This window comes from Pangasianodon hypophthalmus, chromosome 12 (assembly GCF_027358585.1).
Source record: "Pangasianodon hypophthalmus isolate fPanHyp1 chromosome 12, fPanHyp1.pri, whole genome shotgun sequence".
In the NCBI taxonomy this organism is placed as follows: domain Eukaryota; kingdom Metazoa; phylum Chordata; class Actinopteri; order Siluriformes; family Pangasiidae; genus Pangasianodon; species Pangasianodon hypophthalmus.
Window position 1 is genome coordinate 23242521 of NC_069721.1, and position 10554 is coordinate 23253074.

General features: G+C 39.6%; 2 protein-coding genes across 3 annotated transcripts in view; both read right to left on the bottom strand.

The window, feature by feature from the left end:
* neurl4 (neuralized E3 ubiquitin protein ligase 4) overlaps positions 1–3203 on the bottom strand; it is a 33732-nt gene extending 30529 nt beyond the window's left edge. For both annotated transcript variants that reach the window (XM_034309546.2, XM_034309545.2), the window contains exon 1: positions 3020–3203. In XM_034309546.2, coding sequence (XP_034165437.2) covers positions 3020–3184 — 165 coding nt within the window. In that variant the 5' untranslated portion in view covers positions 3185–3203. The remainder of the gene's footprint in view (positions 1–3019) is intronic.
* Positions 3204–3530: 327 nt separating this feature from the next.
* On the bottom strand, positions 3531–7284 carry LOC117598680 (uncharacterized). Its single transcript, XM_053238749.1, has 3 exons — positions 7247–7284; positions 5138–5541; positions 3531–4985 (listed from the first exon to the last, which is right to left on the bottom strand). The coding sequence occupies exons 1-3, from the start codon at positions 7282–7284 to the stop codon at positions 4639–4641; spliced, it is 789 nt and encodes a 262-aa protein (XP_053094724.1). The 3' UTR covers positions 3531–4638.
* Positions 7285–10554: the final 3270 nt, after the last annotated feature.

A 10554-nucleotide genomic window follows, 5' to 3' on the forward strand; every position in this document is an offset into this window, starting at 1 on the left:
TTTGGACAGTGCTAGTATTCGTTTTGTTTGTTTGTTCAGGTGGAATAAAGGTTTATAATGATCCATGTATGAAGAACAGCGACATGAACATTACAACTCATCATACTAAAAACACTTTTCAAAATTAGATTTGAGTGTTAATCGAACACTATTGATGATTCTAATTTAATAAGTACATCTGCATAACAATTTATCCAAAAGTTTCAAATGATGTTCAGCGATTTGACTCGTCTCGAAACACAAGCTCGTCCTGATATTTGAATCTCATTCAAATTTAACAAAACTGGAAAGGACTGGGTTTGGGTTTGGGTTTGGGTACGGTATGCACCATCTATAGAAGATAATTAGACAGAGGTGCAAACTTTGCAAAAAAAACAGAATCTTACACGAAAAAAATGAGCGTACATCAGATTTATGCACCTTCTCTTAACGATGAGTCGTTTGTGAACATTTCGGCTCTTTAAAGCGAGTCGACTCACATGTACAATACGAGTCCTGTTTCTTTTGTTGTACATAAATGCTTCCATGGAAACCTCATTTCAGCACCTGAGCTGTTCGTTTACTGTGATTTCATTCCTCTTCAGTAAGCGCTTTATCCTGGCGAGAGTCACGGTGAAGTCTGATGCCGCTTTACTGTATTAAAAATAAAATAAAAACGTTCCTTATTTCATCTGTCCAAACAGAGCATGAGTCAGTCGTCTTCAACCACGTTAGTGTTTAGATACAGTGCTGAAACATCCATCCATTTATTTTCCACACCACTTATCATACACGGGGTCACAGGGAGCCTGGAGCCGGGGGGCAGGGGACGCGCTGGACGGGGTACCAACCCATTACAGAGCGCACACACACACACACACACACACTCACACACACTCACACACACTCACACACACTCACACACACTCACACACACTCACACACACACACACTATGGACAATTTAGAGATGCAACACATGCCTTTGGAATGGGGGAGGAAACCGAAGTACCCAGAAGAAACCCCTGAAGCACGAGCAGAACATGCAAACTCCACACACACACACACACACACACACACACACACACACATACACACACATACACACACATACACACACATACACACACACACACACACACAGGGTGGAGGCGGGATTCAAGCCCCTAAGCCCGGAGGTGTGAGGCAACAGTGTTAACCACCAAGCCACCGTGACCCCCAGTGCTGAAACATGACGGATCGAAACATCACAAACTTTGTGCAGTTTAGAACAAAATGGCATTGAACCGTTTGGGAGCCGAAACGAGTCGACTCAATGAACAATCCAGATTTCTCATCACTACCGGAAACACGTCACACCATGACGGCCGATAAACAGCTGAATTTTCTCCTCCCTGGCCCTGCTTTACTCCACATCTGCTCACGTCCCGCAAACTGATCTTACATTTAATGAGAATTAAACGATTCTTTTGGGAGTCAAAAGAGTCGATTCTTACTGGTGAGCTGAGTCAAATGATCTGACTCACTGAAAACAGTCAAAAATTTCCAGCCCTACGTTCAATCCTGCGCTTCTTTATTGAGCAGATTCCCACAGCCCCGCCCGCTTTTTTTTCGATTGGCTAATAAAACAAAAGAAGTTTGTGATTGGCTTACGTAGATTTTATTCGCGTTGACTTCTGCTATAGCTAAAAAAGCAGAAACTCATAGTTTATCACCATAGGAATGGGTGAAAAATCGTAAATGCCACAGCTAAATCGTAGACGTTTTTTTCGTACCTCTGCATTATCATTAAATAACGTCCAAGAATAACTGATTGGATGTTAAAATCTAATTAATTTTTATATATAAATATATCTAGTAACTTTTTTGTTATTCATAACATGGCTGCAGTGTTTCATTGACTCTTTGTTAGCTAAACTAAGGTATATAGGTAAATATCATATACCGCGATATTTTTAAGTATCGACGATATTTTTTTCATTAAATATCGTTCAACCTTCTAAACAGTAAACATTAACTTTAATTGCTTATAGATTAAATTAGCAATGTAGCTAAAACATTATACTGTGGCATCGCACTGGCTTAAACAGTTTATTAAAACGTTATGAATTTTATTTTAATTTTAATAACCGAAATTTTTGACTGTTTATTTAGCAAACAAACAAACCGGCTGTCAATCAGAGAGCTAGCTTTAAACATTGCTAAGGCATTAGCACATAGTTAACAAACATTTATAAACCTTATGTTGGCAAATTAATGCTTTTTAGTTTCAGCTGCAACATTTCTTCTCTTATCTAAAGTGTTTTTTATAAAGTTATAACCCAAATAAAGGTTCTTTACTGGATAATATTAACGCATCTCTGTCAATGATGCCTAGTGCTAAGCTACAGCTTGTTTTTTTTTTTCCTACCCGTTTTCAACTAATCCCGCCTCCTGTACCCGGATTGGACAGTTCCGGATAGAGTGTGACGTCTAGCCAATAAAAGGGCAGAAACACACATAACCGCGCCAATCCTAGTGCAAGGGGGCGGGGCTTCAGATTAAAAACGGTGGGATGAAAAAACACGGTCCTTGAGCTAAGGTAGCAGCTGTAGCTAGACTACAAAACGGAATGTCTCACATTTAATAAATTAGCATCATTAACAAACCGATAGATTACACAGACACGGTTTAACTGTGTGACAGTCAAATTAAACATATTTTCCTCACTCTGATCTGTTATTTGGAGGATGTCAGTGTCAAATTCTGGCAAAACCGAGGGCTGCATCCCAAATGGACAGATAGTGCACTAGGTAGGGTGTAAGTGTTATTCTGTACACTACAGTAAGGGCGCTTTGGCGGCTCAGAGAGCTCTGATTGAAATCAGCTGTGAGTTTAGTGGCGATGATAGGAAAGGAAATCCCCAAAACGTCATGCAGAACCGGACCCCCTTCTCTGAGTAGTGCACTTCTGTAGTGAGCAGGGAAGGGATTGGGATTCAGCCCGGCACTGCAGACAAACAGACAGCAGCTTAGCCTGATGAGGCAGGCGGACTTGTTTACCTTCTTGTCGATCCGAACCGTGAAGACATCGCGGTCCCGCAGCGGCTCCCGGCTGAGCACCAGACCGTGATTAAACTCCTGAACCGGCTGATTTCGCTGTGCAGTGCGGTTCGAGTTGGACAGCCCGATGAGTTTTCCGCTGCGCGGATGCAGCTCAGCCGCCATCTTCGCTGGGGCGGCGCGCTTCACGACACCGCGTTTGACGCTTTGCGACAGTACGGAACGTCAAGCGGCAGCTCAGGTCTCTGCAAGGCAAGTATGATGATGATGATGATGATGATGTCATGGCAACAGTGGACACTCTGGCAAACAATCTGTAACCTAAAAACTCATTAAGAAACAATATATACACACATGAATATAATTTATGATGAATCTTAAAACAATATAATGGCTACATTTGTTTAACACAGTTTGGCACATCTTAAAACAAAAAGCAATATAAAAATGAGTGATTTATTCAGAAGTTTTGTAAAAATATGTAAGCTTGTTTGTACTTGATGATGATATTTGATGATATTTTTTTAAATCAGTTTGTAACAACGTAAGTATTATGTTTGGAAGAATAAAGAATATTCTTATTCCATAAAGCATTATTTTATAGCAGAGGTATTCAAACTTTTGCAGGGGGACAAAAAAACACAACAGTTCAAGTCAAGTGGGTTTTTATTACCATTTCTTTATATAGCTTGTATACACTGGAACGAAATGTCACTTCTCCAGGACTGTGGTGCAACACGTAACAATACATAAGACTACATAAAGTGCAAATACAAAACAGTGCGAGACGAGTGCAGGACAATAAATACACAGAACAACAGAGCACACCATTCAGCCATAACATTAAAACCACCGAGAGGTGAATAAAATTGATTATCTCGTTACAACGGCACCTGTCAGGGGGTGGGATATATCAGGCAGCAAGTGAACAGTCAGTTCTCGAAGTTGATGTGTTGGAAGCAGGAAAAATGGGCAAGCATACGGATCTGAGAGACTTTGACAAGGGCCAAATTGTGATGGCTAGACGACTGGGTCAGAGCATCTACAAAACAGCAGGTCTTGTGGGGGTGTTCTCAGTATGCAGTGGTTAGTACCTACCAAAAGTGGTCCAAGGAAGGACAACCGGTGAACCAGCGACAGGGTCATGAGCGTCCAAGGCTCACTGATGCGCATGGGGAGTGAAGGCTAGCTCGTCTGGTCCTGATCTAGATCTAGATCTAGAGTGCTGTCCTGTAGTGCTGGATTTGCTTCTCACAATGCAAACGATCAGTCTGATGATGTCTACAAAGATGATCAATCCCAGCAGCACACGCAGTACTGTAACTTCATTGCTCTTGGTGGTTGTTAATTGTTGTAGCCCTGTTTAAAAAATAATAATAACTTGATTATTTATTAGGAAATTTTCAAAGCTGTAGACTGAGAAACCGTGGAAGTGTCAACAGTAAGAGGCATTTATGTGTCAGTTTGGATTTTCACATGCTACCTGACATGCATGGAGACTGAAGACACAGTACATCAGTACAAACAGCACAAAGTGGGACTGCATTTTCAATTAAAAACTCAAACTACACTGGAATGTTCAATCAGCTCATAGTAATGATTAACAGTTTTCAAGGTTTTTAAGTACCATTAGAATAAGGGATATACTTACCTTCTACCTTCAGTAAAACAGCTCGTGGTTCTCCGTCCTGAGATTCATCACGGATGAGACACCGATATAATCCTGCATCAGACAGGTGAACTGAACTGATGTGAAGAGAGAGATCACCATCTAGAAAGCCTTCTACTGACATCAGAAATCTGCTTTCTGATGCTTCATCAGTAGTCACTGATCTGTTTGCATGAGTGTACAGCAGAACCTTTTGTCCAGCTTTCTTCCATTTTACATCTTTAACGTCTTTCTGAGTGTCTCCGTAGCACGGCAGGGTGACGTTCTCCCCCTCGAAAGCCTTTACGACTGTCGGAACTGTCGGGCAAAAACAAATCGTCTTATTCATTTCGCTTTACTACTGTGCTTTTCTGTAAGAGCTACACCTGCTCCAGTGTGGCTGGTCAGACTTTACTACAGACATGTTAAGAACGACATCGTTTTCTACTGATGATAGCAGACACACTTACCAAAAACTTTCAGTTTTACTTCAGTAACGGATGTTCCATTACAGCTGCACCTGTAGGAGCCAGCATCATTGTAGGCTACTGAACTGATCGTCAGGGAGAAATTTCCTCTGCTGGTATCTCCTGATACTGCAAATCTTTCCTGACTTAGCTGTTCACTGTGACACGTCCGGATTTCAGCAATGAGGGCTTTGCTGGGAATGAAGCGGGTCCACTGAACCACTGAACAGTTTCCAGGGCAGGTACACGGGAGGGTCAGCGGTTCATTCACTATGATTTCTCTGATGATAAAGGCTTGGCACTGCAGCGTCAGCAGGGAAACTAATAGATCAGAAAGCAAATTAGAATAGACATTTTGAACATGTGACACAATCAAGGCAGAAGAATTTCCTGTCCATAACTGATGGCTATTTTAGTTTACTCTTTTGGTAATCATCTGGACACAGTATGGCAAAAAACATTCAATCTCTTTCCCCATGAGACACACTTTCCAGGTTTTTTGAGAACTTGTGCCCCATCAGCAGCCCAGGCCAAAAAAAAATAAATTGTAGTAGCGGCTAGTAGTAAACACACTAAACAGTAAAAAACCTAACAGTACATTTTCGATACAATCCTTTCACAAATCGCTTGTCTAATGTCTCTCCTGAAATCAGGAGTGTTTTCTGACCATCACAGGAGAATTGTGGTCACTCCATCTGCACTTCAGAAAAGCAGATAAATAATTTTATGGAAATATAAATATATGATGGAACTGAACATACAGAACAGAATATTTCATTAATAGTAAAAAAAAAAAAAAAAAAAAAAGTCAGGTCATGAGCACCTGAAGTCCTCTTCTTTAATGTTTTGAGGTTTATGTGATTTCATGTGATTTAATAAACATTTACTATGAATTCATTTTAATTTACAGTAATGTTATGGACTTTTATTGCAATTAGCATTATAAAGGCTCTAACCTAACAGCTTCTGCAGGACAACAATATTACCTTTCTTTCTTCTTTCAGTATAATGTGTATAATGTGTATTTAGTATTAGCATAACGTGTTCTTTATTTGCCCTCGAGCAAAAGGAAGAGTGGATGGAGTGACTCACTCAGTGTCTGCTGAAACCCCAGAGAGCAAAATTCACCACCAACAAAAAAAACAAAAACCCATCCGGTCCAAGTATAACATCCTCATTTGTCAGGAAGGGGGAAACAATTACTATTAATAATACCTGTAATTATTATTTTTTTATATCCCTCTGCAGTATGAGTTTTATACAGAATTAAAAGCAGTAACACTTACCAATCACAGCAATGTCAGGGATTAAAGGCGACTTCATGGTGTTTTCTCAGAACAACAGACCTACAATACATCACCTCAAGAGTTATTTGGCATGCGGACAAGGAACAAACAACAGTCTTCATTTATTATCATTATTATTATTATTATTATTATTACTTTTAACACGTGACATCAGCACATTATACTTTCTCCTTTAAACTTTATGGCTCATGTTCTATGAGTTAATCCAGTGCTTCTGAAAACACAGTAAAATATCTATTTACTTTTTTAAATTAAATTGAAATTGCACAGAAAGATAAATAGACTAACAACCCATTTACTTGTTAAGTGTTACTACTATTTAAAAAAAAACAGTTTAAAAACAAAAAAACTTACCGATGCACGTGTAAGCTGTAAAACTTTTCTCAAAGGCTAGTGGTGTGATCTATGAAGCAGGACTGAAGGGTGAATCTCATCGCAGCAGTTCTTTATTTCTTCTAAAGAGGAAGCACTTAACTACAGCCAGAATGAACGCCCACCAGTTTAGACACCGTCTTTCAGTAAAGGACAGTCGTCAAATTCCACACATTTTCACATTCATGTCCTATCCATAGGATACCATAATAAATTATTTAAGAAAATAATTAAAAAAAAGAATTAAAAAGAACTGTAGTAGACTCCTAGTAGGATGACAGACTTACTATGGGTAAGATTTTGTCAGTATGTTGCGTTATGTTGCATTCCTGTATCCATGTCATACAACATACTGATAAAAACAGGCAGGTCAGTAATGTTTATGTATATCTGTAGCTCAGTGAGTGGAATCTGCAGACGGTCCTTTACATACTGTAGCCGCTCCAAGTGCATCTGAGCGTCTTCAGACATAATTCTGCAGAGACAATAAATAATGCCTTTTTTTTTTTTTTTAGAGATTGCTTTATGTACGAGTAGTCTTGGTTTGTGCTGATAAACAAAAATATGGTAGCTCTGTATATGTAATACAGTGACTTCAGAAGTCTGTGGTAAGGAAAACCCCGAATTCTAACTTAAAGGTAACACAGTAAATCTGTGGTAAAGGTCATGTGGTTCGACACAGACAGATTACGTCTGCGTAGGGAACCTGACTGAATGCACATAAAGTTTAAAGGAGAAAGTATAATGTGCTGATGTCACGTGTTAAAAGTAATAATAATAATAACAATAATAATAATAATGATAGTCTTAACTATACTGTTTCTTTCTTTTTTAAATCAATAATTTTGCGCTATCGTTTTCATCTGTTGTATTTTTCACGTTCTCTTCTACCGTATTTTCATTTTTCTTTCTCTCGAAGTGCGCTTTTGTACTTTGTTAAGACAGCGAGCGGAGGCCATCCACACCGGATCCACGCCTTCTAAAATAATATCAACAGATCTTCGACTAAGGTGCGTTAAACAACGTGTCCAACTTTCAGCTTGTTCAGTGTGTTGAGTGCAGGATGTTTAGTCACTCTTCCTCTGTCATTAGTAAAAGCTTTATTTGTGATAAATGCATGTTAGGTCTCTGACGGAGAAGATCGCAGCATTAGAGGTGCGCATCCAGACTCTAGAGAGGGTTAGTGAGAGTGAGAGCAGTGTAGTTTCTGTAGGGGAAAGTCTGGATGCCTTAGGCGGAGTCCCCCAACTCTGGCATTAGAATAATTTCTAATCATTAGAATAATTTCGGCAGCATAATCACAAAGCCAAAGCTAATGCTAAGGCTCACCCACGGGAGCACCACTCCTCTCCGCTTCACATGTCCAACAGGTTTGCTCTCTTCAGTGAAGCACCCACTGAGAAACCTGAAAGAGCTCTGGTTATCGGTGACTCTATCTTGCGGCACGTGACATTAGCTAGGCCTTTAGGGGCACCAGCAGCTTTAGTTAGGTGTATACCGGGAGCCAGGGCGCCGGACATAGCAGGTAATCTTAGGGTCTTAGGCAAGCACAGGTTCTCAAAGATAGTTATTCATGTAGAAGCTAATGATATACGCCTTCGTCAGTCTGAGGTTACTAAGAGTAACATGGTAGAGGTGTGTAAATTGGTGAAGGCGATGTCCGATGCTGTAATATGCTCTGGTCCCATCCCGATGCGGCGTGGCGATGTAGCTTACAGCAGGTTATGGTCGCTGAACTGCTGGATGTCCAGGTGGTGCTCCAAAAACAATGTGGGCTTTATAGATAATTGGACTAACTTTGAGGGCAAGGCTGGCCTGTTAGGGCTGGACGGTGTCCATCCCACTCGGGAAGGTGCTGCTCTCATTTCTTGAAGCATAGCACATAGTCTCAGAACAGGCCTAGTTAATCGGTGACAATCCAGAGCCAAGGCCAGGGAGCAGACAAGCAGGCTAAACTGACCGCCTGCTAGCTGCACTGAGTCATCACTTAGGTTCCACCGTATTGAGACTGTGTCTGTTCCCCGAGCCAAACAAAATTATAGACATACTCAGACAGTTTGTTTTAGTAACCTAATTAACATAAAATTAAATCAAACCGAATGCATAGCCAGCACCGCTGGCAAAAATTATGGAATCACCACACTTAGAGGATGTTCACCCAGCTTTTTTACTTTATAGCAAACAAACAAATCACAGATATGACACAAAAAAGGTTTTGTTCAATAGCTTAACATTCTGGTTTGTGAAATATACATAAAAAAAATTCAAGAACATTTTTTTTATTAATGGCATGTCTTTTTCCAAATCAAGTAGAGGAAAAAATTATGGAATCACTCAATGTTGAGGAAAAAATTATGGAATCAATTTTTAATTTCCATTTCTAAAACAAATACTGGGACAAGTCTAAAAATGCTAATAAGTCAGCAGTTAAAAGGGAGTGCTTACACACTTTAATGGGCTGTTGGACTTAACTGAAAGGAAACATGGCTCCAATGAAAGGATTATAAAACTCCTTCAACAAGGAATTTCAACATGGAGTGTGGCCAAAGAAGTTGGTTGCTCCCAGTCAGCTGTGTCTAAAATTTGTTGCAAGTATAAACTTAATGGGAAGGTTATGAAAGGTAGATATACAGGCAGACTAAGGAAGATGTCAAAGCATCAGGATAGAAAACTCAAAGCACTATGCCTTGAAAATAGAAAATGCACAACAAAACAAATGAAAAACAAATGGGCGGAAACAGGAGTCAATGTTTGTGACGGAACTGTAAGAAACCGGCTGAATGAAATGAGATTTATATATAGAAAAGCCAAACGAAAACAAGCACTAACACCTAAACAGAAGAAAACAAGGTTACAGTGGGCTAAGGAGAAGCAATCATGGAGTGTGGATGATTGGATGAAAGTGATATTCAGTGATGAATCATGAATCTGCATTGGCCAAGGAGATGATGCTGGAACTTTTGTCTGGCGCCGTTCTAACAAAACATATAAATGTATGACTGTTAATCAATCAAATTTCCCAACTCATTTCTGATATTGGGTTACATGTCAGGTAAAGGACCAGGGGAGATGGCAGTCATTACCTCAGCAGTCAGTGCACAGTTGTACAGTGAAATTTTGGACATTTTCTCATTCCATCCATAGAAAATAGGTTTGGTGATGATGAAATACTTTTTCAGGATGACAATGCATCTTGCCAAAGAGCAAACAGTTTTAAAGCTTTTTTTCAGGAAAGGCATATCAACTCAATGACATGGCCAGCAAACAGTCCGGATCTCAATCCAATTGAAAATTTATGGTGGAAAGTAAAAAAACTGGTCCATGTTAAGGCTCCACCCTGCAAAGCTGATCTGTCAACTGCTATTCGAGAAAGTTGGAACCAGATTGAAGGGGAATATTGTTTTTCATTCGTGAGGTCTATGCCTCAAAGAATAAAAGTCAGAGGAGGAGTAACAGAGTATTAATTGTGTTTTTTTTGTTGATGATTCCATAATTTTTTCCTCAACATTGAGTGATTCCATAATTTTTTCCTCTACTTGATTTGGAAAAAGACATGCCATTAATAAAAAAAATGTCCTTGAATTTTTTTATGTATATTTCACAAACCAGAATGTTAAGCTATTGAACAAAACCTTTTTTGTGTCATATCTGTGATTTGTTTGTTTGCTATAAAGTAAAAAAGCTGGGTGAACATCCTCTAAGTGTGGTGATTCCATAATTTTTGCCAGGGGTTGTAGATAG

Bases quoted from the DNA above. Each gene is read 5' to 3' on its own strand.
- LOC117598680 (XM_053238749.1), bottom strand. From the start codon at position 7,284: ATGTCTGAAGACGCTCAGATGCACTTGGAGCGGCTACA. The intron at 5,542-7,246 runs GTATGTAAAGGA...AAACTAAAATAG, and splicing joins ATGCACTTGGAGCGGCTACA to CCATCAGTTATGGACAGGAA. The intron at 4,986-5,137 runs GTAAGTGTGTCT...TTTGCCCGACAG, and splicing joins AGTAAAACTGAAAGTTTTTG to TTCCGACAGTCGTAAAGGCT.